Source organism: Protopterus annectens, chromosome 2.part0, assembly GCF_019279795.1.
Source record: "Protopterus annectens isolate FY-2018-M chromosome 2.part0, PAN1.0, whole genome shotgun sequence".
Classification (NCBI taxonomy): domain Eukaryota; kingdom Metazoa; phylum Chordata; order Ceratodontiformes; family Protopteridae; genus Protopterus; species Protopterus annectens.
The window spans coordinates 322,946,298-322,966,245 of NC_056728.1; the positions used below are offsets into that span (position 1 = coordinate 322,946,298).

The 19,948-nt window shown below is 36.4% G+C and overlaps 1 protein-coding gene across 1 annotated transcript in view; it reads right to left on the reverse strand.

Annotated features, from left to right (window-relative positions):
• The window catches only part of FBN2 (fibrillin 2), a 2,449,070-nt gene that overhangs the window by 1,595,285 nt on the left and 833,837 nt on the right, over positions 1 to 19,948 (reverse strand). Inside the window, exon 7 of the mRNA XM_044060803.1 lies at positions 17,703 to 17,828. Within this exon, the coding sequence (XP_043916738.1) occupies positions 17,703 to 17,828 (126 nt within the window). The remainder of the gene's footprint in view (positions 1 to 17,702; positions 17,829 to 19,948) is intronic.

Genomic DNA, 19,948 nt, shown 5'->3' on the forward strand with positions numbered 1-19,948 from the left:
CAACAGAACAAAATAAATCAGAATAGGGATTTATTGGTTTGTCTACAGGGGTCTCTCTGTATTGGGACCATTTCTCTTTGGACTACTCCTCTTGGACATAAAGGTGTGAGATGAGCTTAGTGACATAATTATTTGAAGTAGACATCCCCCAGTTTAGTTTTCATAGATACACACTTGATACAGTTGTAATGACCTCATGAGTGGATCAAGGGCTTGCCCCCCCCCCCAAAAAAAAAAAACAAATTTAAAGAAGAAAAACAATTTTCTACCTACACTCTTTTCCTTTGCTTTTGGATTGTTTGCTTTTTTTTTTGTATTTCAGGGCTTGGTATTATGAATCTCAGAATTATAGGGAACTGCTGTCATGCTGTTGTCATATGTATGTGGAAACAACATTTAAATTCCAAGACACTTCTGAGTATGTTTTCATGATTATACTGCATCACAGCACCAAGGCCAGATGTGCACGTACAGCTGCTACTTCTCATGTCTGAATACTTCTCAGGGGTAAGTTTGTGTATATTTGAGAGAGAGAGAGAGAGAGAGAGAGAGACTGAAACTGTAGAAGGCAGGGTCACAAACATGCTATAAAAATCAAAGTTTGGCATTTTGGATTATAGTTAGTGCTCATTTAGCAGACAAGATAACAAAGAAACGACTGATTTAATGAGACAATAAATCTCAAAACAAGAGTTGTGTTGGGTGATAAATTAAATCCAGTGAAGGAAAACAAGAAATTATAATTTGTAAGTTGGTAGCCTGTCTAAACAAGCAGTCTTTGTGAGGTAGATGTTTTGGTTAACAGAAAATATAATTAGCAATAAACTCCAGTTCCCCGTGATGAGAAAGTCAGGGACTGTGAAGAAAATAAGACAGAGTGTTAGAATGTATGGTTGTTGTATGCAGTCAATACACTTCACACAGATTGCAGTTTATTTAGCTGCGATAAAGAAGGAGAGAGAGTGAGAGAGAGGGGTGGGAGAGAGAGAGAGAGAGAGAGAGAGAGAGAGAGACAGGAGAGAAGGAAAGAAAATGGTTGTGTTATGTTAGGTTAAGGCTTTGAAGAACAGCAGAACTGGAAAAAGGTTTGCTATACTGTTATAGCTGTCTGAACATTAAGGCCTTGCTGACTGTTAACATTTTGGTTACTAGTGCTGCCTTATGTGAAAGTCAGTACTTTCTTGACACACATAAAACACGGGTGCTAAAATATAGACCTCAGTCTTAACAGTCACTGTTAATATTGTGAAACTAGACAGCAGCTTGAATTTAAAAATTCAGAATACATTCAACATAAATCATGTATTAACAGAAAAAAAAGTGTTTCTCTTCAGTATACCTTATGTCCACTGTTAATTACTTAAAAGGAAAAGTTAGAGAATATAGTGTCTCATAAAACTAATGCCCAGGTTCAAGTCACTGATTGTCAGGCTAAACTATTGAACTAACTGAATCTCCAGTGTTCTTCTTTTCAAAGGTATGTGGAAATTTCCTTTAAGAAGCATCCATGTCCTATCTGCTATAGAATGATCAGACTGGGAAACGTGCTGATGCTGGCTTGTAAGTCATTTTATTTGTAATTGTGTGCCTACAGGCATTCATCCTAGTTCTGAGTAACTGGCCTGTCTGTCCTAAGTAACCTGTGTCTCTGGGCATTTCCTGCCTTTGCTTAGATAAGCCATGTTTTTGGAAGTTATGACACATGACCTCACAGTAGTATGTTTTCCTAGTTCCACAGCATCAGCAGCCATTCCTATGCCACTATATAGTGCCACATTTAATCTACTCACAAATCATCTAAAAAAGTGGTCTAATACATATTTCACCTAAAACACACTTAGTCAAACTACATTACATCTAAAGCTACATATACTGCAAATACTTCTCCAAAACTTCTTTACCCAGGGGGTATAAGTGCCTTTCATGCTCTAGATTTCCCTTGATTAAATATTCCCACTGTTATCTTCAGCCTGCCATAACATCAAACCATTTCCTTTATTCAGAATCCTATAACCCACAACCAGTCTTCACCAATGCCTGAATAGTTTTAATAGCATCTCCCAGCTATAGTCATTATTTTGTGACACTGCTCAACCCCACCCCTATACTTCTAATATAAATCTTACGGTAGCTATATAGCTCTCTGTGTATATATACATACAAATATCTAGATATACAGATAGACAATTGTCTCTGAACTTGCTTTACATCCCACACCTGTTAACTACCATACTAACATTTTCTGCTCTACTTATTTCCTCCCCTTTTCTCAACTTCTTTGGATTTCTAAGTACTAATCCCATGATCTGTTCTCTGTCTGAAAGCCCACTAATGCACCTCTTAAAATGCTCAATGTTCAATATTTACTAATGTATAAATATCTTTTATGATGCAATAGCTGTGCTTTCACAAAAATGCAATCTAATTAGCATATTGTTTAGTATCTATAGTAGCAGTGCCAAAAACAAGTCCCAAGACAACAGGTTGAGTGAGTAACTAAATTCCAATAAAATCCCTACGAACCAAGTAGAAGGCAACTACAGCAAGCAGTAATAGCCAGATGACTCCACTCTGAACGTAAAATATTTAATAGGCGTAAGTGCTTTCATAAAATTAGTTACTTCCTCAGATGCATAAAAATCAACATATTAACATCTCATATAAAAACATCAAGAACATATAAGAAAACCAATCATATCTCACATATTTTCCTCCATTTTTTAAAAACCAAAAAAACAATTAAGGTTTAAAGAGACAATAGCTAAAACATCAGGAAAACATATTGTGAGAACTTATTATTTGCATATATAAACCATGTGGTTTATCCTATTTATACATAATAACTAATTTTTTTATTTTCCTTCCCTTTAATATAGGTTTCAAAGGAACCATGTCATTCAATCCAGAACCAGTGTTACCAACAAATGTCCTATCACTCTTGTTGCCTCCTCCTAGTAGATAGGGTCTACCTCTCCCTCCTCTTTCTCTTTTTACCCGTGTACAAGCATGCTTGACTTCCTTATTGCAATAGCCTCTATCAATGAAGGCCGTTTCTAAATACTCCAGTCCTAATTCAAAATCCTGGTGTAAAGATGAGGATCTACAGACCCTAAGGGCTTGTCCCTCAGCAATGTTGGGGAACATGTGTGGTGGGTGCATACTACTCCTTTGCAAAAACAAGGATTGATGACAATCTTTCCTATGTATACAAGTTTGAATTTCACCGTTTGTTCTTATGATGGTTACATCTAAGAAATGAATCTCATTGCCAGAGCACTGATAAGTAAACTTCAAAAAACTACAGCTACTATTAAGATTATGCACAAATTCTTCCAGAGATTTGTGGTCACCCTTCCAACAAATGAAAAGGTCATCCACAAATCTACGAAAAAATTTTACGTTGCTGGCATTGATATGCCTCTACTTCCATTCCTTCATTACAATGTTAGCGTACACATTAGCACAACTGGTCCCCATCGCAATGCCTAACATTTGCCAGTAATACTTGTTATGAAACAGAAAACCATTGTGCTCCAACACCATTTCCATTAACATGCATATAAAGTCAGCTCTCATCTCATTGTATGCCCCACTCTTCATCAGACAGGCCTTAATCATCTCTAATCCTTCACTATTAGGAATACAGGTGAATAAGGATACTACATCCAAAGTCACCATTAGATTGAAGTCATTGCCATTACTTCCTTTTGTGTAGTTTTGTAGATCCAACAAGAAATTTTCTGTATCTTTACGTACCAACTCATAACCTTCCAACACTTTTTTAAGCTCTTTATCCAAATACACAGAAGTTGGCTCAGTCAACCATCCAGCCCCAGCCACTATGGGTCTAAATTTAGGTTTTAAAGGATCCTCGTGGATCTTAGATAGGCCGTATCTGGGGTACCACCGGATTTTCCACAAGAAAATAATCATAGATCTCTTTACTTACATGTCGTAAATCGAAACTATCTTGCAGAAGTGAATGAATCCTATACTGCATGTTCAAAACACTGTCTCTACTTACAGTTTGATAGGTTCTAGTATCAGATAACACCTCAACCATCTCAGTATAATAATAATTTGCATCCAACACAGCCACCGGTCCACCTTTATCAGCAGGGTGAATTACTACGTTTCTATTATTCTGCAATGAGCTGATTGCTAACCGTTGTTCCTTAGTTAAATTATTCATGTACTTTACATTGACTAGGCTATGACTATCATATCAATCCCTTTCACATGCCTTGATAAAAACATCAATATTGGCTGGCATCATGGGAACATGCACACTATGTTTCTTATACATGTTAATTACATTTCAGTCTTCCATTCCTTATATTTTTTTACAAAGACATTGTCAGTATTTTGAAGAAGAACTAGCATTTATTCACAACAGATAGGGACATTATTAAGAAGGCAGGAACATCCCCAATGATTACCTATAGAAGGGGTAAAAACTTAAAAAATATCCTGGAAAGTTGACACAACAACATTCTTAAGACAGTAGGTATGTTTCGATGTGAGATGTGTAACTACTGTAAATACATCGACATTGGCAATAAATTTACCATCAGGGATAGGAATTACACATTGAGAAACAAGTTCAATTATAACTCTAAAGGTGTGGTTTACCTAGCCCGATGCCAGCTATGTTCAGCCTTCTATGTAGGTAAAACCTATAGGAGGCTGTGAGACAGGATTTATGACCACAGATATGCAATCAGTAGACACAAACAAGAGAACGCACTGGCAAAACATTGTACAGAACAACCGAACCACTCATTCAAGTTTAAGGTTATAGAACAACTTAAAGACCAAGAAAATTCTATTCAAATAATGTTAAGAGGTGGTTCAAGTTCATTACTACTAGAAAAAATAGAACTATTGTGACAACTATATTTAGACGCATGCCGACCACCAGGATTAAACGAGTTTTACTCAATAACTTGTATACTAAAATTAAGAAATTGGCTTTGCTAAGACTGAAAGAGCTTTCACTGAAGTTATGTATAACTTATTTCTATGATATTATAAGGCCTGATGTTTTGAGATTATACCCAACGTTGATAAGGGAAAACATTTTTACTGAACACAGTAGGTCAATAGTAAGACTAACGAGCTAAACACTGTTTGGTACTTGAGGTGTTTCTACACCAAATACCATTAGGTTTATGTTACCTTTGGCTGGTAATGCAATAATAACATTGACTATTATTTTGAATATTAAGTCAGAACTAGAAACAAAACTGATGGTGTTCACTCATTAGCGCCTTTACCTCGTGGCATGACTCTTCATTTTTTATTTATTTTATATATACATATCTTTCCATTTTTGCATTATTGTTCATCGTTTTATAGTTTTAGTCTGTTTTAGGTTTTGCATGTGCACAGAATATGCAGCAACAAGATGTGATCTGTAGCATTTTTAACAGGCACAACAACTAGAAGGATATAACAACTTATTGGTATTTCATTCATCATTTGCTTTACTTTTTGTATTTGAGTTTGTTACAACTTTGCGGGTACACCCGCATACTGTTTTTTCAAACAGTAGGTTAGAATAAGCTTTGAAATAAGAGTGTTTATGACAAGTTATATTACCATCATTATGACTTTATAAACACACTTGTATATTATTTTAAAAAGTAGGTTGGAGTCAACTTTGCATTTAGAGCATTAACGATAGGTTAAACCTACCATGTGATCACAGTACCACCTTTAAATAGTTTAAACCTATGTTGCGCTATGATCTGATGAAGTCTGTTTATTCAACAGACGAAAAGCACTTTATCTGAACCTGTTGTTCTTTTTTATTTTATTTGCTGTGAACGCAGTTTTTACTGTTCTTTATTTGCTACATTAAATTAAAACTCAATTAGTACATTGCCATTAGTCCTGTGCCATTTCTGTTCGTTGACTTGTACCAGTTTTCGCATTTTTGGTGTTTGGATTGTTCGTTTTCATGGCTACAGGAACCAGCGACAATGCCCTCAACCTGTCTGATTCTGAGACGGATAGCAGAGGTAACCTGACATTACTGTTGGAAGTGATGAATCAACGCTTGGAGAATTTAACAGCTAGAGTTGAGTCTTTGACCCAACCTAGCTCTACTCAGATGCATAATAATTTACCGAGCACTTTGGAGGGAACTAACAGGGATAATTCACCTACATTTATATCTAACCAACCTACTGTTAACGAAACAGGACATCGTAATGTGTTTAACAACAACATGGGAAACACCAACCATCACGGAGTAGACACAGAATGTGCAATTACTTCAGGGCTTATTGAGACCTATGACTTTACTAGCTGGCTCCATGAACAACCAAGCTTGCAAACTCAGAATGGGAATGTCACCATAGGAAACCCGGCTGGAAGTAATGTGAGTATTACATTTAAACTCAAATTATTTGACACTAAATTACTAAAAATCAAAAAATTACAGCTTGAGTTACAATACTTCGAAATATGTATTAAACAGAACATTGTCCCAAAAGGACTTCGCACTTGGCAATACCCAACAGGCTTAGAACCAGGATCTGAGTTCTAGAAAGATATTATCAATTTATTTAACACTCAAGGCCTGGAATTGCTAAAGATCATGTGCAAACACTACCAAATACAAATAAATAAACTAGTTGAAGAAGTTACTGAACTGGAAAAGGAAATTAAAAGAGACACTGTTTTTGATAGGTATCAATACGACTATCAACGTATTTTCACTAGTATTTCCCAAGAACTAGAGAGAATGAAAGAAACTAAACTTAAAAAACTCAGGAGGGATTTGAAAGACTATGAGGAGGGTACAGCTTACCCAAAACCACCCCCCTCACAGACACAAAACAACCTTACAACTAACAACCACTCTTCCTTTCTCAACCATGGTATCGATGACTAAGACATTGACAATGTTGACACAACATCATTAAGACCAGGCACAAACCATGGTGAATCTACAGAGAACACTAACAGGGGTAGAAGTGAAAATACTGAAACAGATGGCTCTTACAATAATTACCAACAGCAGTCAAAAAACTTTCAGGGGCGTACGGTGAGGAACCAGAACAACTACGATGGGAACGAAAGGGAATTCTACAATACCCGAGCAGTGAGCAACAGGATGAGACAATAGACAACTCATTTGAGTTTGAGTTGAATACAGTGGACGTAACCCCTACAAATTGCAAACTTATTACAAACTTAAAAGGAGACGTTAACATTTATAACTATACTGATTTTACAATGGATGACAGTTTAGTTTAGCTACTTGCCAATGGATTAACCTTTGTGCCTTCTAATAGAGGTGACTTAGTAGAAACACTGTTAGATTTTAGGTTATACATTAGAAAATTAAACTTAACAGCCCTATTTGGTACTGGAACAAGTGATAAGCAGGATCTCAGAGTAGCAAGCACTTACAACCCACCCACTCACCCACCCACCCACTCATCTATTTATTTGAACACATGTGTGAATAGAAATGAGGAAACTGTTTCACAAAAACATTCATCCCACTAACCACCAGAATGTTTCTATAGATGACAAACTGAAATTAACACAGTTCAAGAATTTCCCAGTCCGTATAATGAAACCGGACAAAGGTGGGGGGTTAGTGGTTATGGAAATGAGCCACTATATTAACAAAATAATGAAACTTCTTGATGGGCCAGCCTACCAAAGAGTGAGCTTGAATGAGTTAAACACAGCTTACAATAGAATAAAGATGTTCCTTAATGACCTGTTCATAGATTCACTGACTGACATACACACCAACAACTATTTAAACCTGCCTCTACCTAGACTTCCTTTCTTATTTGGCATACCTAAAATCCACAAAAATCTCAATAACCCCCCTATGAGAGCTTTGTTGGATGCTCGCCAATCCATCACCTACCCCTGTGCTAAAGTGATTGACTCCATACTGAAAACATATGTAATTAAGGGGAAACAAATATGCAAAGACTCATGGTCATTTCTTGAACAAATAAATGCCCTTGAATTTGACCATGACAAAAACTTTCTAACTATAGACGTATGCGACCTTTATACATCTATCCCACACAACATTGGCATTGAGTGGGTGACAGAATTTATTAGAATGAGAGGAGCAAGTGACTCCGAACAGAATTTGATCGAACAACTACTGGGAATAATACTGGATTACAACTTCTTTGCATTTAACAACAGTATTTACTTACAAAAAATCGGGGTAGCCATGGGGTCTCCTTGTGGAGGTAGTTTTGCCAATTTAGTCATGGCTCATTGGGAACACAAGTATGTTTTCAAAAATGCTAATTTGAAGAACAGCATTTCTTTTTACACCGCTACCTGGGCGATATTTTCATTATCATCACAGGGGGCGATACAGTAGCTAAGGAATTACTTGAATACTTCAACAGCACAACTGAATTCTTAAAGTTTACCAGTGTTTTCCAGGAGTCAGACATTAACTACCTTGATGTCATTTTCTCTAAGAACACGTTAGGACAACATTACACAGCTAAAATCTACAGAAAGAGTACATACTCTAATTCAATCTTGCATTTTAACAGCGCTCACCCCTTGCATCAGAAAAAGTCTGTTGTTAAAGGACAAATGGTACGATCTGCAAGAATGATTACCATGCAAAGTGATTTTTTAGCAGAGTGTAATAACCTGAACGACATGTTCATACATAGGGGTTATCCTACCGAATTAATTGACAATATCATAACTGAAGTGAAAATTAAAAGGGACAAAGGAATATACAAACTCATCTTGAATAAGGGAACCCTTAAAACAACACGAGGGTCAGAATTTAATTTAGTCGAAGTAGAACAGATTGACTACAAAAACACTTCTAACCATAACTCACTTGAAAGACTATCTTACTGACCAAATTAACAGAAATATAAACTTTGTTTTGACATTTAACTTAAGAACAAAAGACATTGTCAGTATTTTGAAGAAGAACTGCCATTTATTCACAACAGATAGGGACATTATTAAGAAGGTAGGAACATCCCCAATGATTACCTATAGAAGGGGTAAAAACTTGAAAAATATCCTGGAAAGTCGACACAACAACATTCTTAAGACAGTAGGTATGCTTCGATGTGAGATGTGTAACTACTGTAAATACATCGACATTGGCAATAAATTTACCATCAGGGATAGGAATTACACATTGAGAAACAAGTTCAATTGTAACTCTAAAGGTGTGGTTTACCTAGCCTGATGCCAACTATGTCCAGCCTTCTATGTAGGTAAAACTGATAGGAGGCTGCAAGACAGGATTTATGACCACACATATGCAATCAGTAGACACAAACAAGAGAACGCACTGGCAAAACATTGTACAGAACAACCGAACCACTCATTCAAGTTTAAGGTTATAGAACAACTTAAAGACCAAGAAAATTCTATTCAAATAATGTTAAGAGGTGGTTCAAGTTCATTACTACTAGAAAAAATAGAACTATTGTTGCAACTACGTTTAGACGCATGCCGACCTCCAGGATTAAACGAGTTTTACTCAATAACTTGTATACTAAAATTAAGAAATTGGCTTTGCTAAGACTGAAAGAGCTTTCACTGAAGTTATGTATAACTTATTTCTATGATATTATAAGGCCTGACTTTAGACCACAGACCCTTTCTTTAAGGTTTTGTATTTAAACTTATTTCAAAACCACCACAACAATTAGGTCCAAGTTAAAATGTGGCTTTTTAATTACATAATAGGAGGTGTTGGGGATTTAAATGTAGTTCACATCATAGTTAAACATTGCTATGTTTGCAAGTTAGGTATTAACTTATTTCCTGTATTAGGACTCACTCACCATTACTATAAGAAAAAGATATTTTGGGTTACTTAGACATTAAACCTCATACAGATGAGGGGACGTAACTAACTGAATTGAGTCATGAGTTACCACTTATAAACAGACTTTTATATACTTCATTACCCCTTTGGGATCTCATTTAATATTACAAGAAGATGTCATTACTACCCCGTTTGAGATTACACCCTACGTTGATAAGGGAAAACATTTTTACTGTTCACAGTAGGTCAATAGTAAGACTAACGAGCTAAACACTGTTTGGTACGTGAGGTGTTTCTACACCAAATACCATTAGGTTTATGTTACCTTTGGCTGGTTATGCAATAATAACATTGACTATTATTTTGAATATTAAGTCAGAACTAGTCACAACACTGACGGTGTTCACTCATTAGCGCCTTTACCTCGTGGCATGACTCTTCATTTTTAATTTATTTTATATATACATATCTTTCCATTTTTGCATTATTGTTCACCATTTTATAGTTTTAGTCTGTTTAGGTTTTGCATGTGCACAGAATATGCAGCAACAAGATGTGATCTGAAGCATTTTTAACAGGCACAACAACTAGTAGGATATAACAACTTGTTGGTATTTCATTCATTATTTGTTTTACTTTTTGTATTTGCGTTTGTTACAACTTTGCAGGTACACCCGCATACTGTTTTTTCAAACAGTAGGTTAGAATAAGTTTTGAAATAAGAGTGTTTATGACAAGTTATATTACCATCGTTATGACTTTATAAACACACTTTTATATTATTTTAAAAAGTAGGTTGGAGTCAACTTTGCATTCAGAGCGTTGACGATAGGTTAAACCTACCATGTGATCACAGTACCACCTTTAAATAGTTTAAACCTATGTTGCGCTATGATCTGATGAAGTCTGTTTAGCCAACAGACGAAAAGCGCTTTATCTGAACTTGTTGTTTTTTTTCTTTTATTTGCTGTGAACGCAGTTTTTACTGTTCTTTATCTGCTACATTAAATTAAAACTCAATTAGTACTTTGCCGTTGGTTCTGTGCCGTTTCTGTTCACTGACTTATAATTTTTTACATGTTATGTTACGCGCAATCTTATTTGTGTTAAAATGTCACAAAAAGCAATATTGGCACTAGGTATAAAATTCAGGCCCTTACATAACAATTGAGTCCCCACTGCACATAATTCATGCTATGAGATTTTCCATTCGAGTCCCAATCTCCATAGCCCCACATTTTCTTTAGAGTTCGGGTTTGTGATGGAGCTGGTGGCTCCTTCCGTTTCTGACTGTTTATTGGAGCCCCGTTGTTGAACGACCTCTTCTGCGTTGGTTGAATCGGCAAGGGGAACATAGAAAAAACTGAATCAGGCTGCCTCTCCTGTCCAGGTAAAGTTTTTTGCCTTACCACAGGCTCCTCCTCATAGGTTGTAGAGAACAAGGGTCCACCACTACTGTTGAGCATTTCAGCTGAAGGGGTGGAGTGTACAGGATGGGGTGGTTCACTTGCTTCAGTGCATGGTACTGCCTCTGATTGGATAGTGCATAGTTGTCCGTCCTCTCATTGGATAGGTTTTCAATCCAAATGGCTGATTGGCTGTAGAGTTAATAGTTCCTGGCTGATGCCATGGCCAAGTAAATACATGCTGTTGGGAGAAATCGTTTACATCTCTTGCTAGCTTCTTCATCTTCTGAGCTAGCAGTTTGTTGCCATAGGCATTTACTTTCTCAGTTAGTTCACAGAAATAAACATCTGCTCGCTCATCCTCCAAAAAACACTCGATTTTATTCTGCTGTCGCACCGCATTGTCACATAGTTCTTTCTCCTTCGGTTGAAAGAACTCTATCAAGAGATAAATGTACTGATTGCTGGTGGCAAGATTAATTTTCTGCCACTGCACCAGCAGTGATGGATATATATTGTCATAAGTTGGCATATTCAAAACTCTAAGTCCCCTTGGGACAACACCTTTCTTAAGGCATGCCTCGAAATGATAGTGTTGGTTTTGCAATCTTTTATACTTAAAAACATCATTCTCTAAGTTCTGTTTCAGTTCATGTACCTTTACATTGGTTGTTACTTCATGCAAAGCATCATCTGAGAACTCCGGTATTTTACCAACCAGCAATGGATTGTGTAACAAGCCAGTCACAGACCCCCCCCCCCAATAATATAATCTGTAAAAAAGAAAAATTTTGTACTGCTTATTGGATTCCTAAAAGGTTAAAAAATGATTGCTGAGGCTTCATTACCAATTTGCAAAAAAAAAATAAATAAATAAATAAAAAATAGTGAATATATTGGGGAACTACAGAAAGTCAGAAGTAATTTGTAGTAAAATTTAGACAGCTTCATAATCTCCACAATGCTCCAGAAATCTTGTTACTAGGCATAAGCAATTGACTTCAGCAGACAGAAAAAAAATGACACTTCATTGGCTGCATTTGATATCTTTATTTCTGTGTTAAGGTTTTGCTTCTGATGCATTGTAAACACATAACATCATTATATAAATTAAAGGTATAGGTAGCTTAAATAGTCTCAACATATTTTTTTAGTTGTGTACACTGCATTGTACCTTCTCTCCACATCTTAATACAGAAAGTAAATTTGAATTTGTGAGTTGATGAAATCTACGTAACAGAGGATTATGAGTAGGTTGCTGATCCTAACCAACTTGTTATGTGCTCGAGACATGGATGCAAAGAAACGCTTGAGAGGTGAATCTTGGAATCCATGTTCAGAATACATAATAGTAGGTTAGGATCAGTTACCCACCTGATCATAATTCTTTGTAGTGCATAGAGCTTTATTTGCTCCATGTGCTACTAGTTACAGGAAAACAGAAAAAAAAATGCGAAGTGTTTTACTGGCTTTCAGAGCTGTAAAGCACTTAGCTTGCACCATCAGAAAGGCAGTGTAGCACAGTTCCTCACATTTACACTCACCTTACATGCCTTTCAACTGTCCCGATTTTTGCAGAATGTTCAGATTTTTGCCTCATATGATTGGTCTGTTCCTCATAAAATCTGAAGTTTTTTGACAAATTCCTGAGTATTGAATTTATAAAATAATGACATACGTTTGAGTTTCAGACTTTATAACCTTCTGAAAATGCAGGTGACCATACATACATCCTGTTATTCTAAGAGGAAGTCAGGACACATTACTGATGGACAGCAGACAGAAACAAATGTATTATTCTGCCACTGTCATTTACTGGTCAATAGAAGTGGCAGATTTGATTGCCTGGCACTAAACCTGACCTTAACAACTTAAGCATGGGGTGCACGATCAGGACTGGCACCACTCTACCACTCAACTGCTTTCTCTTTTTCCGAATATCGGAGTGCAATCACTGTGGTCCATGTACTGTATATTAATTTAGTGAAATATGTCACTGACATTGTTAATGCTTGATTTATGGACTATGCCATTATGCATATGGTAAAGTATACGTTGTACAGATTTAAAATGTTTATACCTTCATCAGTTATGAGCTAGTGTTATCTTTTCTAAATGGAGTATGTCTTATTGTAAGCAGTTTTGTGTTTTATATATATATATATATATATATATATATATATATATATATATATATGTGTGTGTGTGTGTGTGTGTGTGTTTGAAATTTCAATTAGAATATAATTTTCTTATTTTCTTTCACTTTACACTAAACTTTTGATTGCTAACTAACTTTATGATGATTTCATGAAAGATACTGAAATTTTCTAGTTATGTGTAGCCACTAAAGCAAGCAGTATATAATACCATCTATTTTATTAAACGTCATGATAGTTACTGGTACCAGTTTAGCTGCAGCAACAGTTTTTTCCACGGTAGGTAGGTAACAACCTATTTTTATTTCAATACACGCTAATTTGATGTAACAGATAATAGGTTCATATATACTTACTAAGCCAAGGACACTATCAAAGAGCTCAGTCCCATTATGTAGAACTGGTGGAAGACTACCAGTATCCCCCCCACCACCACCACATACACACATTGGGTAGACTTTCTCTACAGTTTCCTGTTGAGAATTTGTGATCATCCATCCAGTCATCCAGACTGTTTTTAAAGATCGTTAGAGAAGTACTCTGCTTAATAGGTAAGGAGAGCCTATTCCAGAAAGAAGGGATATGTTGAGTTAGGTATCTGCCATGACAGCTGCTACTGTTGATGTACTAGAATAGGTTTATGTCTCTAGAGCAGATGTTTGTTTTATCACCAAATCTGTTCAGGTGAAGAAGTTCAAAGAATGCTGGGTCATTCATAGAATGGAAGGGTAAGCAGAGACTCCCCCCTCAAGAGTCTGCTATGAGACTCTGAGCACAGGTACAGGACTTTCAGTTTATCATAGTAGCAAATGGTACTGAGGGCTGAGATTTTCTTAATGATGAAATATTAAGGTCTTTCAAACTGGTTTAGGTGTTTAGTAAGGTGCATGTCAAAGGGTGCATTGTATTCGACAACAGGTCTGATAAGGGATGAATATAGTGGGACTACAACTCCTTTAGACCTTGAGGAGATACCACAAAGGATAAGCTCTGTAATGCAGAAGGATTTTATAGCCACTACAGAAACGTGGTAGTCAAAGGAGAGCCTGCCATTAACATACGTCCCTAGGTCCCTGATAAATGTGTCAAGTTTAAGTGACATGTTATCTAGATGGCAAGTAGTAGCAGTGCTAGATTTACAACAGCAAACTATGATGCATTTCCTGGTTTGGAGGGTAAGCCCATGCTTAATACACTAAGCATTTGTTTGATCCAGCCCTTGGTCGAGAAAATGAGCATCAGAAACATATTTGATAACTGCCCAAGTTTCCAATCATCAGTAAATGTGGCTAGATATAGTCACATGATATAAGCCTTTAAGTCAGACAGCTATATACCAAAGAAGAGGTGGTCCATGGCAGACCCTGGTAGGGCACCACGAGTAGCATTTTCTGTCAAGAGCAAATGCCCCTGACCTTAACATTATGGGATCTGTTAGAGAGGTGAATACCTATCCAGGATTCTAAATATAGATTGATGATGAGTTGGGAGAGTTTGTCAATAATTCCAGCTTGGTGAAAACTATCAAAAGCCTTAGCATGGTGCATATAGGCAACATGGACTGTATGTCCCTTATACTTGCCCTCACTTATCCTTTTAAAGAAGTTAGCCAGGTTGAGCAGGCATGATCTGCCATTTAAAAATCCAAATAGTTGTGAATTCCAGGGATATAGGGTTATCTATATTATTGTTTATTACTTCCATAGCTTTGCAAATAATACTGGTGAGGTTAACAGGTCTACGAGTCTCAGGGACAGTAAAGGGATCACCTTCAGGCAAAGACGCTGCAGCTATCATTCTCTGCACCTTGAGGACACAACTAGAAAAAAAGACTTAAGCTGAAGAGTTGATGGTGGGATTATGCTAGGTGGGCCCATTCACTTCTCAGCAGACATCAAGAGATGTTGTTAAGACCCCTGGAGGAAGTATTTTTAATTTTGGAAAGTGTCAAATGGACTTAATTGATCTTGTGTGGTGTGTGGGAGGCGAGTGGAGTAGGAAGAGAATTTGTCCATAGTAATATTAGCAGTGTCTTTGGGCTGTGACAAGAAGGTGTAATTTGAGATCGTTTCAGTACAGAATTGTTGGCTACTGCAAAGCCTCCTAATAGACCTGAAGAAGACTTTATGGTCTTCTTTTTAATTAGTTGTAATCCTGTGTTCAGAGCTAGCCTTACATTTCCTGAAGGTAAGTTTGACAGACTTCCTTACCAGTTTTAAATCCCTTTTATAATGATTAAGTGGACAAACTTTAGTGATGTCCAGCAGCATTTTATTTTATGTGTACAGTTAGTGGATGTGCTACCATCGTCGTATGGATTTAGTTTTAAGCATGCTATTCTGCTTATACTAGCTTAGCATGGATGCCTCAATGCATCCAGGAGGGGGTAGAATTAAGACCAGAGGGCAACAGCCTCAGTAACAAGGCTTGCTAGGGGTTAAACCATCTGTGACTGTCAGTAGGAGACGTAAATGATTTTTCTTTTGGGGGATAATCTCTTAATTCAACAGATAAATTAAGGTCCACAAAACAATCAGAGGATCAAAGCATGATGGTTAGACTTGATGAAGGAGGGTATGCAAACGGGGGTAGTTCAATAAGGACAAAGGCCTGTAAGAACAACATCAAGAAGATTAGCATGTCTGAAGCGTAAGGAACAACTTGTTCAATTGTAGAAGTATTTATAAAGTCCAGAAATTCTCTGTGCATGTGTGTTTTTCACGGATTCACTTTATAATTTCGAAAAACTGAAATCCCAAATTTCAGTTTTTCGAAACCATAAAGTTGAACAGCCTAAATCCCAAAAGTACACAATCATGAAACACAAAATCACGAACAGAAACACACCATACACCACACAACACATACATCATCCAACCCAAACCACAACAAACATAATGCACACAAACACAAAAACACAAATAAACCTAGACTACATATAAGCAGGGGGGCAAGCACACCTGCACCCCCATGTGGGGGGCGGTGCCCTCCACACCCCACTTATATATACCATCTCTAAGATTGCACAGACACACAGAAAGGAAACTCACACCCACACATTCTACAGCCCATCGCAAACACACAAACATCACACATATACAAACACCAACACATCCAACACTTACACACCCATACTTTCACCTGCCTACCCTAACCCACATGTACAACTAACAAACACATTCACAAACACTCAAACTCCCACACAAAACTCTACAAAAATGCTTACTTACCTTAAATCACACCTAAATCCATACACAACATGAAATACCATCCAGTCACAACACTGCAAGCAACGCACCATAAAGCCATGATCGCAAATTCAAGATATTCGGATTCACGATTATGCACTTTCGCGATTTTCAACGTTCGACTTTATAAGTTCGAAAAACTGAAATTCGAGATTTCTGTTTTTCAGAATTATAAAGTGTACCCGTTTTTCACAGTATATGTCTACTAGTTTATGTATGGATAGTTGAAGTATCCTGCAAGAAAGGTATTTGTCTTGATTGTTAGCTTTGTAAGCTGATAAGGTATTAACTTGCTCTGAAGGAGTCATAGATTGGGATCTATAATTAATTTTATTTGGCATAACTAGGACTTGAACTATGTCCTGATTTGTATCCTACAAAATCTAGGGAGAGACGATTGGCTTATAAATAAATACACATAATTCCCCACAGTTGCCATTGGATCTGAGTAAAAGATAAACTTTGTACCTTGGAATGCAGGGAGTGCTGTCACTACAATAGAAACAGGTTTCAGTAGTCATACAATTGCTGATGTCTTTGATGTTGTGAGGCCTCCTGTTTAGATATTTTGGTTGTTTTTTAGTAGGCTTAATCTTCTGAATTTCAGAATTATGTATAATATTCTGTAATAAAAAGCATTTTGAAAATTCCTTCTAGGAAACAATTGACATTACCCAAAGAGAGGTTGTGTCACACTGTTTTGTTTGAAAGATGAGTTATTATACGTAGCATGAAAGTACTAGATATTTTTAACACAGACTACAGGTAAACTGAACATCCTAAAACATTATTACTTATTTTTTTATTTGTTTGTTTGTTTTACCTTGACTGCATGTTTATTATTTTAGGATAGGACTATTTTATTTTTGAAGCTGAACTCTGAAAATTCTTACATACTGTAATACGTCATTCTAAATTTAACATAGACAGAGAACTCCAGTGAAAATGAGAACCATGTAAAGAAATTAATAGCAACTAAGCTATTAGAAAGAACAATTCAGAGAAGAGGGCTGTTAAATGGTGCACGTTGTTACTTTCAAAAAGCAACATGCAATGAATTATCTTCACATAGTTTGTTACATACCTTCACATTTCTGTGATACATCATTTTTCCGGTAACCAGCAGGACACTTGCATTCAAATGACCCATCTGTGTTAATGCAGTTTCCCCCTTGGCAAAGTCCTGGAATGGCTTGGCATTCATCAATATCTACAAAATAAGGTATTCATAGTGATTAATAATTAACCAGCTGACTGAGCAGAGTTACTCACTACTTCTCAACAGAGCAAGTACACTGCAATACATACATACATACAATGAAAACCAGCAATAAAATGTATTCTAAAAAATACATGTCTATGCATGGATATCTTTTTAATGAAAATTTTTGGGTATTTTATTAACTCACTTAATAAACCATATTAACAGTGCTGGTATCTAAAGACTTTATTTTATCTTGGCATCTAAACCCTTACTTTTATCCATATAAGAGATTCTAATGTTTCATGCAAGATTTCCCTTTCAAAAGTTTGAGACAGCCCTGTCAAGTATCATTTTGTATAAAATATTAGTTTAAACTGCACAAAAATTAATTCATCAGTCTCATATGTGAAACTGCTATTAGAAACTTTATTTGAGCTGGCAGCTTGTCCAGCAGAAAATTACCTTGGACCACCAACATTCATTTTGGCATCTGGTCACATATCATATAACTTTTCTGGCCTTCACAAAGCTGTGCTAAGTCATAAGCAGTACTTCACATCTTGTTTATTTATAGAGAAATAATTTAACTTGGACCATGCTCGAAATGTAACATCCCACTGCCACAATAGTCCCAGAGAGACAACAGTAGTAAGCAGTTTACATCTGTTAAAAATAGTTACATGCAGCATAAAACGTAGACAAGAAAAACATCTTTAAGGGAAATGACTTTGAACATTGATTGAAGCAGACTAATTAAATATAATTTCTGTAGCAAAATAGAATAAAAGCTCAGGGATAGAGGTTTGAAGCCAATATGCATGCTGGGGGTTCTGGGACAACTGGAAAAACTGAAATTAGACATATTAGTCATACTCATTGGCTAGATATGGCATTGGTTATCAGACTCTGGGTTTATGAAATGTGAATGCCTTTTATCCAAATTGATGTTTCTTACTGACACTTGAAGAAAAAAAAAATTGCTGACACCACAAGTGGTGTATCAGATATTCTATTACAGCTTGATAGAAGCTAAGTATTACTCAGGGTAACTCTTTCTGCAATAGCAGCATGCCATGTGCTGTCTGCATTATCCTCAACTCTTGACAGGCATGTCTAATAAAGCTGCATCTGCAGCCCATAGTGATGGACAGGCTAGCCACAGAAAATTTGCAACTTTCATTGTTTCAGTACAGCAGCATTATTCTGTAGAAAAATAGGTAAGTGTTGGCCCTGCAGTTGATGAGATAAGTACTTTCTCTATGCAAAAGTGAGTGAATTTATTCAACTACCTCATTTATTTTAGGTATAACTGCCTGCTGAATTATTCAAAATCAATGCCACCAGTGAGAATTCACTCCACATGTCCCAGTATAACATATCAATGGGACAATAGTGGTTTCATTCAATGAACACATTATAGTAGTACAAAAACAGCATCCGGAGACCTCCTTAGCCTGTGTCTTTGCTTGAAAGTAATTTCTTGGACCAGCATGCTTACAAAAGTGGATTATGCCATTCAATGTTCTTCAAAAAGTCTTAAAAATCAAAGAGCTTTGGACTATGGGGAGAGTCTTCAGAAACTCTCAGCAGTGCAAGGTGTGAAGGAGTTACTTTATGAATTTTGTTGATACAGTTGCTCACTAATCTTTGAACTAAATAGTACCTTTGTGTATGTTGGGTCTATATTATAATCTTGAAGTCTGACAATATCGAATATGAAATTGTCGACAAGAGAACAGCGAAAGCATACTACATCGAATGTTTAAATGGAAAATCTCTGTAGGGGGAGATTTCCGTTTACTTCAATGTAGTACGTTCTTGGAATTGATATATTTAAGTAGGGAGGGTGTGGGGGGTGCAGGGGGGGGCTATCTATCTATCTATATATATATATATATATATATATATATATATATATATATATATATATATGTATATATATATATGTATATATTTGTCAGCAGCAAGACTACTCCTGTCATACTATTTGGCACAGCTGAAAAGACTAAAATGACCCCATCCCTGTCATCAGTGATCTCTGTCATAACCCTTTGACTACAAGCACCTCACAAAGATGCTCAGGGACAGTGTTATATCCTTCTCATTCATTTATGCTTGACATAGAG